This window comes from Primulina tabacum, chromosome 16 (genome assembly GCF_025594145.1).
Source record: "Primulina tabacum isolate GXHZ01 chromosome 16, ASM2559414v2, whole genome shotgun sequence".
Lineage (NCBI taxonomy): Eukaryota > Viridiplantae > Streptophyta > Magnoliopsida > Lamiales > Gesneriaceae > Primulina > Primulina tabacum.
Window position 1 is genome coordinate 6,672,724 of NC_134565.1, and position 17,392 is coordinate 6,690,115.

Sequence of the window (17,392 nt, forward strand, 5' to 3'; positions counted from 1 at the left end):
ACAAAGTCATACAAAGAACTCATTTTTTTACCTGCCTTTCTAAAAACAATATTCGTGACTTCATTTCTCGAAGTAGCCAAAAGTCCTGCACTAAACTTTCCATTCATAAAGGTAGTAGGCCATTTCTCCTTAAACTTGTACATCCCATTCAACAATTTATGACCATCCAAATAATTGTTTTGATCATATATTTCCATGTGCTCTCAAATTCATCTTCAGATTCACAATGATTCATGCATTTATACCACATTCCTTTAAAAGCAGAATTACCATTTAAACTCCTAAAGTGTGAAGGAGCATTTTGATTTATATGCCATGACATAACCGATGATGTGAAAGTGGAAAAATTGTTTCAATGATATTCATCATGGCTTGACATTTGTCTAAAAAGATAATTTGTGGTTGTCGTCTATTCATAGAATCAAGAAATGTTGCGAACAACTATTCAAAAGAACTTTGAGTTTCATCTGACATAAAGGCCAAGCCAAATAACACTTTGTGCATATGGTGATTTATACCAACAAATGGAGCACATATCATCATCCAATTGAACATTCCAGTAAAAATAATTCTCCTTATTCGCTTTATTTATAAAATTTTGAATAAGTGCAGTGACATCTCCATTCTCAACTTTGGTATGTTTTTTCAACCAACTCATATGAGAGGATTGAATGGAGAAAATTAAGGAGAATAAAAATAGTAGTCTTTCACCAATACACTAATAAGAGGTTTAACTTTAGCATATAACATCGATAAAAATTACGTTGTATTATAATATTTTCATTCTATTATTAAATTTACATTGTTTTTTTTCTATTTAAGCTATTATTATTAATTTAATTTCGATCGCAACATAAAAACTCACACGGCGTAAAATTATATTTATAAATATATTATTATTATTATTTTTTTTAATAATTAATTTAATTCGAATGAAAAAATATATATATAAATATTTATAATATATGTTAATTATTAAATAATTTGTATTATTTGGTTGAGTGATTGAAAAATTAGAGACATGAGAGGAATTGAAGGGAGAAAATTAAGGAGAATAAAAATAGTAGTCTTTCATCAATACACCGATAAGATGTTTAACTTTAGCATATATTATCAATAAAACTTACGCTGAATTACAATATTTTCATTCTATTCCTAAATGTACATTGTTTATTTTCTATTTAAGCTATTATTATTAATTGAATTTCAATCACAACATTAAAATAAAATATTAATCACAACATAAAAATACAATATTAATATATTATACAAGTAATTATTAATGCTTACTTGCTTCCTTCACTGTTGGCCTTCTCATTTTTATAGATTGATTTATTTAATAAATCTATTAATAATAATAAACCCATTATATATAATTATATGTTTTACAATTAATTTTTTTTAATGAAATATGTGTTTATATAATTTTGAGAGAATTTGAAATGAGTCTTCCTAAAATATCCTTTTGACCAATTGATTTTATGTACGTTTTCTTGGAACAATAATTTAAAAATAAAAAATATTTTTCAATCCTCTCATATCTCTCATATTTTTAATCCTCTCATATTTTTAAAATGGAACAATAAATATTTTTTCAATCCTCTCATATTTTTAAAATGGAACAATAAATATTTTTCCAGTCCTCTAATATTTTTAAAATATTGATTTATGTACGTTTTCCTTCAATCCTCTCATATCTCTAATTTTTCAATCACCCAATCAAATAATACAAAATATTTAATAATTAACATATATTATAAATATTTATATTTTATATTTTTCATTCGAATTAAATTAATTATAAAAAATTATAATAAATAATAATAATAATATATTCGAATTAAATAATTATTAAAAATTATAATAAATAATAATAATAATAATAATAATAATAATAATATACAGTGCTTACGTGTAAGCGCGGACGCTCATCCATTTGGAGCTCCTTGCTTTGTAAGCGCGGATTAAAGTAATTTTGCAAAATAATTTTTTTAATTATTTTTGAAATATTTTTTATTTTTAAATTAATTATAAAAAACCCCTTTTTTCCCTTGTAATCTTCAATTTGGGTTTACATTGTGTTCTAATGATCGGCTTTTGATAAATTAGAATCCTTTTACTAGAACATTTCTCATCTTTCAAACCTTCACATGAACAATGAAATTATTTTAATTGAAGTTCATTGGTATGAGAAAATTATCTTTGATCACTCTTCCTCACACTAAATCCCTTGGCATGCGTATATTGACGATATAATAAATAAGCATCTTTTTGATGTTCACAATCTGCCTCACTTCCAGTTTACTCTCCAAAACATGAACATAAGAGTTTTCATTTTGTACCTCAACATTTCCAGCTTCTTGATTATAGTCTCCTTCCAGCTCTTCAAGTGAACAGTTGATTGTCATCTTCTATTTTCAAGCAAGAAATCAACTGGATCAATTAAAAAAAAAAACTAGATGAATTTAAATATTTACTATAACACAAGGCAAATCTGTTGGACTTATAAAGGCTTATTGGGCTTGTTCTTTGAATGAGAAATTGGACAAGGCCTAGTAGATGGCAAGTGGGAAATATCCAACATTGGAAAATGAACATAGCATTGGTGAGTTTATATAGTGTTACACTTTATGGAGGTGTAACAATGATTAGTCAAGAGGCTCTCTCTCGCGCGCACAGGCGCAGGGGGGGTGCAAATCATTGGCCCGATTTGCAGTGGAAAAAGGCTTGACTTGTGTGCAAGCGTACGAGCGCGACCTGGGTGCGTCGAATGTCGGACCGATCAAGGCAAAATTTCCCACCAAGGTTCACCTGGCTTTTGCTATTTTTATTTTCGAAAATTGGAATTATGGACCAAGACCTTTGGTATTTCAGCTGACCCTTGGTGTTGTAACTGAAATGACCTTTGGTGCTCCAGCTGCTGACTTTTGGTGCTCCAACTGCTGACCTTTGGCCTTTCAGATGGCAAGCCGTAACTGTCCATATGAGTGCCTATAAATAGAGACAGCCTCGAGTCTTTCAGATATACCAACACACGCTCCTACATTCTGTTATTTCGACGCTTTGCTTGTTCTGTTGTCTCGGCTGCTGCTCCTTCCACCGGCTGCTGCTCCTTTTCTCGTTCTGTCTCGTGATAAAGTTCAGGTACATTTCAGTTCGCCTTTGTGGTATCTCGTGCTAAGGTACTGCTGGTTGTTCCGTTGTATCCTGGGAAACAGACGTCCAAGTTCATCCTCGAAGCACATCAGGAGGGGACGAATCTGTTTTAAGGACACTGTATTACATACAGACCTCGGTTTGCTTTATTTTATGCATTGTGCTACTGTTTAGTTCACTGTACTAGCTCGCTGGTTTTGTATACCTTTCTGTTTCAGCATACATTACTTATAACAATCTTAAAACAGATGACTTATAACGAGTTTTGTTTCAGATATGGCTACTGAAACTAACGTGCAAAGGGAAACTGTTCATGTTGTCCCTCCTCAAGTTGTCCCTCATGGTACCCCACGTGCTGCTGCGGTTGCTGTTCCAGCAAGTCACGGTGAAAAACCCGAGAAGTTTACTGGTGTGGACTTCAAAATGTGGCAGCAGAAGATGCTGTTTTATTTGACGATGCTGAACTTGGCCAGATTCCTCACTGAGGATACTCCTAAACTCAACGAGGGTGAGGGAGATGTTGAATCTGTTAGTGCGGTTGAGGCATGGAATCATTCTGATTTCTTGTGCCGAAACTATGTACTAAACGGATTGGCAGATTCGCTCTACAACGTGTTTTGCGAAAAGAAAACGGCTAAAGAGCTGTGCGAATCCCTAGACAGAAAGTACAAAACCGAGGATGCCGGGGCCAAGAAGTTTCTTGTTGGTCGCTTTCTGGACTTTAAAATGGTGGATTCTAAGCCGGTTATCAGCCAAGTTCAAGAACTCTAAGTGATTCTTCACGAGATTCACGGTGAGGGGATGACTTTGAGCGAATCATTCCAAGTGGCTGCTATTGTTGAGAAGCTACCACCAGCTTGGAAGGATTTCAAAAACTACTTAAAGCACAAGCGAAAGGAGATGAATGTTGAAGAGCTCATTGTTCGACTTCGCATCGAGGAAGACAACAAGAGTTCGGAAGACGATTATTTTCTCCTGTTGCCGCTAAGGCAAATGTTGTCGAGCATGGCCAAAGCTCGAAAAAGAGAACATTTTCCTCCTCCAGCAAAAGGTTGAACATGGGACCCAAAGGAGGCGTGTCAAAGAAGAAGTTCTCGGGAAAATGCTATAATTGTGATGGCATGGGTCACAAGGCATCTGATTGTAAGAAGCCGAAGACAAACTGAGAGGCGAATGTGGTGGAGAACATATCTCAAGAGGTTTCGAATATGAATATATGTGCTGTAATATCAGAAGTTAATCTGGTGTGTTCTAACCCAAGGGAGTGGTGGATCAACACTGGTGCCACTCGCCATGTTTGCTCGGACAAGGAGATGTTTGTTACTCTTGAGGAATCTGAGAATGGTGAAAAACTATTCATGGGAAATTCCGCTACCTCTGAAATCAAGGGTCAAGGGAAAGTTGTTCTAAAGATGACATCTGGGAAAGAACCGACGTTGAACAATGTGTTGTATGTACCTGACATCCGCAAGAACTTGGTGTCCGGGTCGCTTCTTAACAAGCATGGTTTCCGCATTGTATTCGAGTCAGATAAAGTGGTTTTGTCTAAGAGTGGAATGTTTTTTGGCAAAGGTTATGTTTGTAATGGTTTGTTCAAACTAAATGTAATGGCTATTAAGCCCGTGATGAATAAAGTTAATACTTTTGCTTACTTGCTTGAGTCTTCTTGTTTTTGGCATGGTAGACTTGGACACGTTAATTACGATACAATTCGTAGATTAATAAACATGAAAAGCATTCCTGCATTCCAAATTGATAAACAACACAAATGTGAAACTTGTGTTGAGGCAAAACTAACGAGATCATCTTTTCGTACTATTGAAAGAAATAGTGAACCACTTGATATAATTCACAGTGATGTATGTGATTTAAAAGGTGTACAAACTCGCGGTGGAAATAAATACTTCATTACTTTTGTTGACGATAGCACAAAATTTTGTTATGTGTATCTCCTTAAAAGTAAGGATGAAGCGATTGACAAATTTGTCCAATACAAGAGTGAAGTTGAAAATCAACTTAGTAAGAAAATTAAGGTGCTAAGAAATGATCGTGGAGGTGAATATGAATCACCATTTGCTGAGTTTTGTGCTCAACACGGTATCAAACACGAAAGAACTGCACCTTATTCTCCACAGCAAAATGGCATTGCAGAGAGAAAGAATCGCACATTGAAAGTAATGATGAATGCGTTGTTATTAAGTTCTGGTTTACCACAGAACATGTGGGGGGAAGCTATTCTAACAGCAAATTACCTTTTAAATAAGGTTCTCCGAAAGAAGCAAGATAAAAGTCCATATGAGTTATGGAAAGGTAGAAGTCCTTCCTACCAATATCTGCGAGTGTGGGGGTGTCTTGCCAAAGTAGCAGTACCCACTCCAAATAAAGTAAAGATAGGACCAAAAACTATTGATTGCATTTTCATTGGATATGCTCAAAACAGTAGCGCTTATCGTTTTCTTGTACACGAATCTCAAATTCCTGATATTCCCAAGAATACGATAATGGAATCAAGAAATGCTTCGTTCTTTGAACACATGTTTCCATGCAAATCTAAGGAAGAACCAAGTTCATCCAAAAGATTATATGAAACAATGGATGAAGAACAAGAGCTTGATCAAGACATTGAACCTAGACGTAGCAAGAGAGCTAGGACTGAGAAATCCTTTGGTCCGGATTTCATCACTTTCATGATGGAAAGTGAACCTCAAAGCTTCAAGGAAGCAATTAGTTCATCTGAGGGACCTCTATGGAAAGAGGCTATCAATTCCGAAATGGAATCCATTTTACAAAACCATACGTGGGAATTAGTAGATCTTCCTCCGGGAAGCAAACCACTAGGCTGTAAATGGGTTTTCAAAAGGAAAATGAAATCAGATGGAACCATAGATAAGTATAAAGCCAGATTGGTAATTAAAGGTTACCATCAACGTGAAGAGCTTGATTAATTTGACACATATTCTCCTGTATCGAGAATAACCTCTATTCGTGTGATACTTGCGATTGCCGCATTGCGGAATCTTGAAGTACACCAAATGGACGTAAAGACAGCCTTTCTAAATGGAGATTTAGAAGAGGAAATTTACATGGAACAACCTGAGGGATTTTCTGCGACTGGCCGCATTGCGGAATCTTGAAGTACACCAAATGGACGTAAAGACAGCCTTTCTAAATGGAGATTTAGAAGAGGAAATTTACATGGAACAACCTGAGGGATTTTCTGCGACTGGGCAAGAAAATAAGGTATGTAAACTGGTGAAGTCTCTGTATGGCTTAAAACAAGCACCAAAGCAATGGCACGAAAAATTTGATAAGGCCATGATGGAAACTGGATTTAAATTCAGTGAATGTGACAAATGTGTATACATAAAGAACACTGAAATGGTATATGTCATTTTATGTCTTTACGTAGATGACATACTTATTATTGGAAGTAATGATAAGATGATCAAATCCACCAAGAAGTTATTGAACTCAAGATTTGATATGAAAGATTTGGGCTTAGCTGATGTAATCCTTGGAATTAAAGTCCATAGAACATCAGAAGGGCTAGTCCTAAGTCAGTCACATTATGTTGACAAAATACTTGAGAAATTCAATAACGATGACTCTGCATTGGCTAGAACCCCGATAGATACCAGTCAACATCTATCAAAGAATCGAGGTGAGGGTATGTCTCAATTAGAATACTCTCGAGTCATTGGAAGTCTGATGTACTTAATGAGTTGTACAAGACCAGACATAGCCTATGCAGTAAGCAAATTGAGTAGGTTCACGAGTAATCCAGGAGTTGAACACTGGAAAGAAATTATCAGATTGCTAAGATACTTAAGGTACACTCGTGATCATGGGCTGCACTATACCAGATATCCTGCTGTTATTGAAGGATACAGTGACGCAAATTGGATATCTGATATGAAAGATTCAAAATCTACAAGTGGATTTGTATTTACTTTAGGAGGTGCAGCAATTGCGTGGAAGTCTTCTAAACAAGCTGTAATAGCCAGATCCACGATGGAATCTGAGTTCATAGCCCTTGACAAGTGTGGTGAAGAGGCTGAATGGCTGCGTCATTTTTTAGAAGATGTTCCAGGATGGGAAAAACCTGTGCCGACTATATGCATACATTGTGACAGCCAATCTGCGATTGGTAGAGCACAAAATAATATGTATAATAGTAAGTCTAGGCATATACGTCGTAGACATAATACCATTAGACAACTACTCTCAACTGGAGTTATCTCTGTTGACTATGTAAAATCAAAGGATAATATAGCTGATCCGCTAACCAAAGGGTTAAACAGAGAGTTAGTTGCGAAAATGTCAAGGGGAATGGGGCTCAAGCCTATAGAATAAATTGGTGTGAAGGAAAACCCAACCTAAGCTGACTGGAGATCCCAAGAACTAGGTTCAATGGGACAACCTAATCGCACTAATTTGGAGAATCACTGTGGGGGTTATCCCTAATCCATTTCCTATCATGAAACAGTGAATGTTGAGGATAAGCTTACGGCTTTTAATGATTCTGATGAGAAGCAATATAGAATCACCTATGTGAGAGAGAAGTGGGGCCGCTTCGAAGGAATTGCAGGGCTCAATTCTAGACCCTCTTGCAGAACCAGGAGTGTGTTCATGGCCAAAACGAACACAATCATGAGAACTGAATAGTATTAGGAAGAGTCTTGTGTGAAGTATATCTTAACTCACACAAACGACTGTACAGTTCAAAGACATCATGTCTACTGTCAACCAGTGAATTATTATACTTTCACAAGGGAAGGTTCAAAGGGTAATACCTACCTATCCTATGCAAGATTCAACTGTTGAACTTTATCACGAAAAATCGTTGAATATCTTTCAATTTTCATTCATGTGGGGGATTGTTGGACTTATAAAGGCTTATTGGGCTTTTTCTTTGAATGAGAAATTGGACAAGGCCTAGTAGATGGCAAGTGAAAAATGTCCCACATTGGAAAATGAACATAGCATTGGTGAGTTTATATAGTGTTACACTTTATGGAGGTGTAACAATGATTGGTCAAGAGGCTCTCTCTCGCGCGCACAGGCGCAGGGGGGGGGTGCAAATCATGGGCCCGATTTGCAGTGGAAAAAGGCTTGACTTGTGTGCAGTGCTCCAGCTGCTGACCTTTTGGCCTTTCAGATGGCCAGCCGTAACTGTCCATATGAGTGCCTATAAATAGAGGCAGCCTCGAGTCTTTCAGATATACCAACACACTCTCCTACATTCTGTTATTTCGACGCTTTGCTTGTTCTGTTGTCTCGGCTGCTGCTCCTTCCACCGGCTGCTGCTCCTTTTCTTGTTCTGTCTCGTGATAAAGTTCAGGTACATTTCAGTTCGCCTTTGTGGTATCTCGTGCTAAGGTACTGCTGGTTGTTTCGTTGTATCCTGGGAAACAGACGTCCAAGTTCATCCTCGAAGCACACCGGAGGGGACGAATCTGTTTTAAGGACACTGTATTACATACAGGCCTCGGTTTGCTTTATTTTATGCATTGTGCTACTGTTTAGTTCGCTGGTTTTGTATACCTTTCTGTTTCAGCATACATTATTTTTAAAAAGTCAAATTTTTGTTTTTATTAGATGAATAAATTTTGATTAAAATTTTTTTAGAACAAATTTAAAAATATTTATATTGAAATAATAATAATAGCAATTTATGGATAATAAAAAAAACCAAAATTCAAGAAACACTTTTGTAAAAGTTGAAAAATGTAATATTATATAAAAATTTTATATTTATTTAATATGATAGAGAATAGTGATAACAAAATATATAAAAATAACACAAAATTCAAAACCATAATCAAAATTAAATGAAATGACACAATAAATATAAACACTTAAATATAATTTATATTTTCAAGTGACATCAAATTCAAATGTGAAGTCTTTCGAAGTTTTAAAAAAAAAATTGAAAAAACTTCACATTTAATTACACATTTATTTTATATTTGTTTTCAAATATTTAATGTGATCGGTAAATATATTAATAACAATAAATAATTTTTCATAATATGACAAAAACTTTGTTTATATATATAAATTTCGATATGATTATAATAATTATGATCATATACAGCGTAATCCTATATGAAATATATCAAAATCAAAGGCTATCAAAATATCATAAATCTTTGAAGCAAATGCACAACTCGCTTAGCTTAACTCAAACAAGAGCCCAAGAATTTCTATCTAAAATAAACTAATGGGTTCATTCGATGATAGCTGGGGTAATACCTCGACTGGATCCGACGACACAAAAGGGACCCAAATCATTTTTTACATGTGGTTCCACAAGTTGGCACATGTTGAAAAGTATGTTTGGCTCATTATGACCACTGGATCAAGACCAACACTCCAGGAAATCGAACTTAAGCTAACCTGAATTGATTTTTTTTATCTGAATTCAGAGATCTCGAACACTCTAGCAGTTCCATCGATTGAAACAGCTACCAAGAACTCTCCATTAGAAGATGCGTCAATAGACTGAATTGGACCTGTGTGTCCACATAATATTCTTGCACAGTTTCCGGAGAGACTATCCCATATTCGAACTTTCCCATCGACGCAGCCTGTGGCCATAAATTTAGAACCAGCTAGCCAAAGCAAACAAGTGACTCCATCCTGCCAAAAAGGACTAAGATAAGCCCTTGCAACGATGATCACCAACGAAAGATCATGGGGAGATTCGATCCAAATACATAGGAATATGCTTGTTAAAGATGGATGTGATTAGTGTGGGATCAAGGCTAGATCTAACCAAATTTCACTGCCTCAAAGGCACCTCAAGAAACCCCCTCCAAAATAAAAGGACTGCCAAAATCCACCTTATATTCTACTTGAATGCTCCTTATTCTGTGAATGCTTCATCACCAAGAAAAGAACTTTTTACTGATAATTTCTTATCTATTACAGTATCATCACCCTGAGAAACTATAACCCAATCTGCGACTGAACATTACACGACGCTGAGAAAAATGACACAATACGAACATAAAATACCAAATCGACGCCTTCTTATTAAATGCAGACTTCAAACTTACAACGTTAATCTTAATTGCTTCCCATCTATGTCCTGATACTTGGATGCTCTCAACTCCATGAAATTGATTTCACTTTATGAGTAAATGAATTGTCTGATATGAGTAAATGAATTGTCTGAATCTGGTAATAGGCATGTAGTTTAAACTTACAAGGTGAGGACTTACAGCCCCCATCTTCGGATGTCAATGTTTATCCCACCCCCACAGCCCCCAAAAAACAAAATTCAATAAAAAAATAGCTCAAGAAAAGAAAGGAATCCAACAAACCTCATGGTCAAATGTGCACCTAGGAGATGAATGCTGTAGATCCCATACTATAAGCTTATTATCCATGCCTCCTGTCGCGGCCATTGGATAGCCTCCTCGAGTACTTCAATTAAGTTTAAGGAAAACATGTGAAAGAAACTTGAATATATATTCTACTTCACGAAAAACAGCATGAAAAATTTGCTGAGACACAGAATAGTTTACTTAAGTTAGATGTAAGTATCTGTATCTGTTTCTTTTGATTTTACAGGATGAAGATGACAAAGTAGCAAGTCACACCTTACTTCAAAAGCTGCACACTCGACTGATTCGGAATGGGCACTTAAAGAACTTACCACCTGAGAATTGAAAATTGCAAGATCAATCAATACAATCACCTAAAAAGCCAATTTTGTCAGAAGTGGAACCACTCCAACGCATGTTAGTGGCATTGAAGATTGAAAAGAAAGAAAACAAAGCCAAAGCACCTTCCCAGTTGATATGTTGACAATATGAACTGAACCATCGTTTGAACCAGTGAGCACAAGACTAGAGTCAGAGTTGATCGTCAAGCATGTGAGTCCTTCAGTATGATAAGGATGACCTTTACAATAAGATATACAATAATCAGCAGTGCCAGCAAATCCTGAGGCTAGAAAGCATCCAATAACGGCAAAACTAAAATAACAAAGCAATGATAGACAAGCACGACATTTCGACTTTTGTATTGCATGGATGTTGTTAGAAGTAATTTCCAATGCTGTTTGTGCAGAATGTTCAGCAGGGGAGAGTGAGAAGGACGTAGAGTGGCAGCAAGCTAGAAACATGGAAATCTAAATTCTTCCAATGTCACATGCTCTTCCCATGCTATTCATCAAGAGTAAGGACCAGTTGCACAAAGAACTTCACACTTATTGAAGCAAAAGTTATGTATTGTCCTGTACTAGCTTATTTTGTCTCTTCGAGCAAAAGGTACAATGTGATAAAATTCAGAACTCACAAAGGTCGTTTGGCTGCTGCTTTGACTCAAAAATAAGTCACATGTGCATTAGAGTCCACTCTCCTATTTTCACTAGTAAAACAAAAAACTTTAGCGACTAATTTTGCCATTGCTTGGCATAAAAAAAAATTTCGGCAATTGACACTACTGTTTGCTTAACTCGGAATTCTTATGTAAATTAGTACTTTCATAATATTCAAGAATGAGTTGTTTCAAGCAGAAAAACCTCAGTCTCACCTTGATTTTGCTTCAAGCAAATATAAAAGTATTTGAAAATCATGGACGGATCTTTTTACAATATTGCACATTTAGGAGTTTCTGAAGAATGGATCATGACTTGAACATGCATGAAGCTCAACCAAACAGCTTACAACATAATATTAGAGATATTTGCAAAGACAAACTCAGTGCCATACCTCGGACAACATGGATGATTTCACCTGTTCTAGGGTTCCAAACTCTCAGTGTTGCATCATCGGAACCACTACATATTACTTTACCTTAAGAAAGTAAGTGTTGGTTATAAATAAGGATTTTTGAAATAATATAATAGTCACCAAAAGAAAGCACTAAAGATCAGTACCATCAGGAGTAAAATCACCACAAGTCACACTACTCCCATGCCCGGTGAAAACATTCAAAAAAGCAGCCTTGTCAGCATTCCACATCCACACAGAAGAATCTTCAGAACCAGCTAAGATCAAATGTCCTTTTGGATGCCACCTGACCCACTGAACAATTTCCAGTTCAGACAACAGATACAAAGAAATAATTCACAAGTTGAATATCACCTCAATGTTCCCTGTAGGACCTTCAAGTGTGCATCTTAAGTCTCCGCTAGCTGTGTCCCATATTTTAACAACTCCATCCAAGCCTCCGGATGCAAGCAACTTTCCATCTACACTAAAAGCTAAAGAAGATACAGAGTCCTGGTGACCTGCACAAGGACGTTTGGGATCCTCAAACACAAGGGACTAGAATGCAATCAACTGGCAGGGGTCATGATAACTTATTAATTAATGATGCCGTATTGCCGTTGTATTCATTTGAGAAGAAACAAGTAATATTGATCTTATTCATGCTTTTTCTTTCAATGTTCAAGCAATTTACACAAGTTATCTGTTTATCATAAGCCTTCATTAGACTTCAAGTTTGCAAACCAAGGATTTTTATAGTGATACACTTAAAATTCTTGGAATTCATAAGTCGTTATTAGATTGTTTGACACCATACACAAATTTGGAAATATCCCATGAACCAACAAATGTTCAAAAACACTTTATTTTTCGATTTCAGAAACTCTCGATTACATACCTTCTAATGAAAAAATCCAGTCTCCTTGATTGATCTTCCATAAGAATCCTTTATCATCGCCACCGCCAGTAGCAACCAATGTAGGATCCGTTGGACTGCATGCAGCGGTGTATAGTTCACCTAGAAGCAAAGGAACAAATATCTAAATCTCCGTTAGAAGAATTAATACAAAGAAACTAACACATTATATTGGCTTCATTAACTGAAATAGCATTCAAAACCAGAAAACATAGTGCATCTGCATGACAATTAAATATGTGGAATTAATAAAAGAAATATGATACACTATTGGTGAGCAGAAAAAGACACACCTGTATGACCCGTAAATATGTGTATTGAATCATCAACAGCATCTGCAACCATAATTGCACAACAAGGTAAGATAAAAGACAAATGTACTAGAAAATAATTTGAGATATAAACTCATTTATATATATATAAAAAGTTCTATAAATTTACCACAAAGAGCGCTCTCATGCCATCACACTATTTAGCAGCAGTCCCTAAAGTTGTCATTTTACGAAATGAATTCATAGTCCGACTAGAACTGTTTACAATTATTTTTTTTTCCTAATTCGGTGCTTGAAACAGATTATCACTGAATTGACATTGTAAGTAGGAAATACACAGCTCTTCAGTGTTTCTATTCCACCTTGTGCACTCTTTCATTCACTCAATAAATCAGAAAAACAAGTTCGCATTAAACAGATTACGAATATCTTGTATGCATATTGGGGACAAATAAAAAAAAGTATTAGTGATATATTATTTAATATCAAATATGGACACCTTCTTCTCCATCAGAGCCTCCTTCATCATCCTCATCTGGAAGTTCATCATCTGCATCTGGAAGTTCTGAAATCGCAAGCAATTCAATTACGCATAAAATGAAGTAGAAATTTAGGAACAAATACATGGTGGCATGATGAACACGTGGGACTGTTAAAAAAGAAGCCGACTTCAAAGAAAAAGGCAAACTGCGATACTCTTTTTGGTAAAAGAAAAAAAGACATTCATTCAACATACACAATTTTTATATGAAAATCATTCACCAACTTAAATATACTCTACATAGGATGGCCACCAATTACTACAAGCAAAAACTTTTAACCAAAGGGCTTCTAACACCCATTCCTAAAAAATTTCATCAGAACATTAAACTATTAGAATCACCAATGTAATTAAATCTGACTACCCCATTATTTTGTAAAAAGTGGATGACAGCAACAATTAACAATATACCTTCTTCATCGACATCATATTCATTAATGATATCCCTTTCATCCAGAAAGTCCTCTCCTCCTTGACCTTCGTCGTGGACCGGAGAAGCCACATTCATTTCTGAAACATACAGAAAAGGAAACTTCAGTCCAAGTGATAACCAAAATTTGATAATATTACCAATGAATGCCACCATATATCAAAGAAGTAGCAATAAGTTTGACGAAAACAATATCTTTATCAGTCGAATTTACTTCAACTAAATGTAATCCAACAGAATCGAATGCGTTTGATGGGATCTAAAATCTAAATCATGAAAGAAAAATAAATTACTGTTATGCATTATTTTCCCAGCTCGTTTCAGCTCAACTGAGAAAATGTCAAGCAAAATGAAAAGGTGGAACTTTTAAGCTCAAGCAGTCGAGCTTGAATCAAAATCGACCTTTCAAATGAGCCCAACCAGCTCCAAAATCATATAAAAGCTGAAAAATCGAATCGAGCCTAGGAAAGCAGATCAAGTAACAAATAAACAATATGAAATTGATCTTGTATTATAACACAAACTAAAGTAATACATAAAAAAAACTGAACTTTGATGTACCCGAAAATAGATGAAGTACAAGGAGGCGGCTTATACGGGGTGATGGTCGGCCGGTGGTGTGAGCGGTGGTCAAGGGTTTTCGCCGCCGGCTGGGTTTAAGGGATTGTTGATTTTGGAAATTAATAATTTGTCCAATGAATAATAATAATAATAATATAATACTTCTGAAAAAATATTAATAATCTTCTTCATATTATTTATTTAATACCCATGCATCTTACACAATTTTTCTTGATATATATGTTTAAACTTTTCAAAAGCAACAACAAAACCTTATGGAAATTGACTACTATAATAATTATTATATTAGAATAACTACTCATAATTTTAATAGTACGAATAAATAATTTTATCATTATTATTATTGAATTTATCTAATAATACTGAGCAATTTTTTCTTATGCTTAATATCTTAAATAAAAGTAGATCTTTTGTGAGATCATTTCACATATTTAAATATGTGAGATAGTCAATATAAATAAATAAAAAAACTGTTATTTTTAGGTCCAAAGCACTAGACGTTATCTATCCAACCAAATCTTGCCACGTAGCTTATGTAATTTTTGCTTGTTTGCTTTGACTTTCTTTCACCTTAAGCTTTTGTGGAAGCTTCTTTTGATCACAACACTACATTCGTCAGGTGTCACAAAGTCCACAAATCTCTCCTTTTTGGACGTAATCTACTTGAAGAATTTATGTTATCCATGTATCTATCGGGGGAGTTCAACAAAGAGAATATCGATATGAATTTTTGTGAAAAATTTTAAGACCTTGGAAAACTGAAAATCCAATCCTTTCTTTTGGAAGCGCCGTGGAAAAGACATGTGGACTTTGAGAATATATGGTGTTCCACTAAATATATATGATTTTGTCGTCAGGTTTTTTCGACTAATCGTCTAGAACCATTACTACCTCTCTTTTATTCTCCTCCCTCGATTCTTTAGTGGCTTGACCAAATTCAGTGACATCTCTATCATATTAGCATCAATGTGCTCCTCTCAGTGTTGTTGGGGATTGTTCCTCTCTGCTGATTGGTTATGACACTCGCACTTGACCAATTTGGACTTCAAGGGATTTTATAGTGGCACCCATATTGGTCATATGTGTTGCAAGGTTTTCTATCCTATTTTAGGTCTTCTCCATCCTCTTTGAAGATTTAGACACAAAAGTGTTAACCAAATCTTCCAAAGATAGTCTACTTTAACTCTTTTGATTGTTGAATCTTGGAGGATGATTCAACACATTCTTATTATTAGAATACAAGAAATTTTCATGATTATGAAGGCTTGGATGATACTGATTAGGTATAGGTTTATCTCGATCGCCACCATAATTTCTGTTGTTGACATATTGAGCCTCCTTAGCGCTAGGCCCTTCTTCTGTGGAAAATACTGCTGCTTCAGAGATTGATGATGTTCCTTTGTTCCTTACCGCTATTTGTGTGGTAAGTGCAGGTACTCGAGCAGTGAGCGACGTGATCGGATCCACCCCATGAACTCCACCAAATTATTTAACCAAAGATCTCTCATAGGGCCATTGAAAACTATTGATGGTCATTTGCTCCAACATATCATAAGCTTGATCCAACGTTTTAACAAAGATCGTTTCTGCAATTGCTGCATCAACTGAAATATTTGTCTATGTGTTCAACCTATTGGAGAACAATTCAGTCTAAACCCAATCTTCATAATTATGTGTTGGAAAATTAATTTCGGTGTTTGACAAATTAAGCATGAAAAGATTGAACAACTGATCAAGAAGACTGAAAGTAACTGAATGGAAGATTCGTAAACTGACAGTTGCCCGAAATGAAAATTAATGCGTATATAATTCAAGGCAACTGAACTGAGCAGAGCTAAATGAACTGTGTTGCCAACTGAACGATCAGTTGAGACTGATCATTTACACTACAATCGGTTGAGAATGATCAGTTAGTCCTATCGGCTAAAGAAGTCAACTGATCAGCTTTACACGTCATCAGTTAAAGAACGTAGCTATCAGCCGACAATTGTACAAAAGTAGACAGTAACGCATAGTGGGAACGCTGCATTTTAGAAAAGTTACATTGTACGATTTTCAGAAGAATGTTGACATGGCCATACAATGGATATAACGATTCAAAATGCATTCATTATTATCGTTGGAAGCAAAGCCTATAAATATCCGAGAAGATCAGCTGAAGCAAGGTAATCAAGTTACGAAGTTGCCCAACTTATCTAGCAATATAGTCAAGAACTCTGTGCATATTCTCAAAAGCTATAAAAGCTCATGCTTAGCATACATATTAATAGCTTTCAAACTATACTTTGATCTTAAAGCACAAACACTCATTGTTGTATTATTCGATCTTGTAGAGATCAGTTGTTCTAAGAAGTTACACATCAATTGAGTACTCATAAATTGTATTGATACTAAGAATTTCAATCTTGGCAGTGTTAAATCCAAACTGAAGTGAGTTTGTACAAATCTTTGTATATATCAAAGTCTTTTAATAAATATCATATCTTCGAGATAGAAGGGGTGACGTAGGAGTTATTGAATATTTGTACATCCACAAATCTTGTGTTCTTTCTTATCAGTTATATTATATTTGTCTTTTATTTATTTCCGCACTTTCATTAAGTTAACTGATTGGCATTGATAACAAGATTCTTGAATTAAGTTTATTACTAAACTGATTCATCCATAGAAAAGTTTTGAAAACTGTCAAATATTTATTCAACTCCCCCTTCTAAACACTTTTTCACTTCCAACCGATCCCAACAAGTGGTATCAAAGCTAGTGTACATAGTC

The 17,392-nt window shown here is 35.3% G+C and overlaps 1 protein-coding gene across 2 annotated transcripts; it reads right to left on the reverse strand.

Moving 5' to 3' along the window:
* Positions 1 to 9,368: 9,368 nt before the first annotated feature.
* On the reverse strand, positions 9,369 to 14,758 carry LOC142529692 (uncharacterized). 2 transcript variants are annotated; one of them, XM_075635298.1, is made up of 12 exons: positions 14,600 to 14,758; positions 14,020 to 14,118; positions 13,567 to 13,632; positions 13,089 to 13,130; positions 12,778 to 12,897; positions 12,255 to 12,400; positions 12,047 to 12,194; positions 11,880 to 11,963; positions 10,952 to 11,067; positions 10,764 to 10,822; positions 10,485 to 10,587; positions 9,369 to 9,798 (listed from the first exon to the last, which is right to left on the reverse strand). In XM_075635298.1, the coding sequence occupies exons 2-12, from the start codon at positions 14,114 to 14,116 to the stop codon at positions 9,571 to 9,573; spliced, it is 1,209 nt and encodes a 402-aa protein (XP_075491413.1). In that variant the 5' UTR covers positions 14,117 to 14,118; positions 14,600 to 14,758; the 3' UTR covers positions 9,369 to 9,570. The 2 variants fall into 2 exon arrangements, with proteins under 2 accessions (XP_075491413.1, XP_075491412.1); XM_075635297.1 differs by having other exon boundaries at positions 12,778 to 12,919.
* Between the last annotated feature and the right edge of the window lie 2,634 nt (positions 14,759 to 17,392).

Bases quoted from the DNA above. Each gene is read 5' to 3' on its own strand.
- LOC142529692 (XM_075635297.1), bottom strand. From the start codon at position 14,112: ATGTGGCTTCTCCGGTCCACGACGAAGGTCAAGGAGGAGAGGACTTTC. The intron at 13,131-13,566 runs GTGTCCATATTT...TTATGGTTGCAG, and splicing joins AGGCTCTGATGGAGAAGAAG to ATGCTGTTGATGATTCAATA. The intron at 12,401-12,777 runs GTATGTAATCGA...GTCCTTGTGCAG, and splicing joins CTGGATTTTTTCATTAGAAG to GTCACCAGGACTCTGTATCT.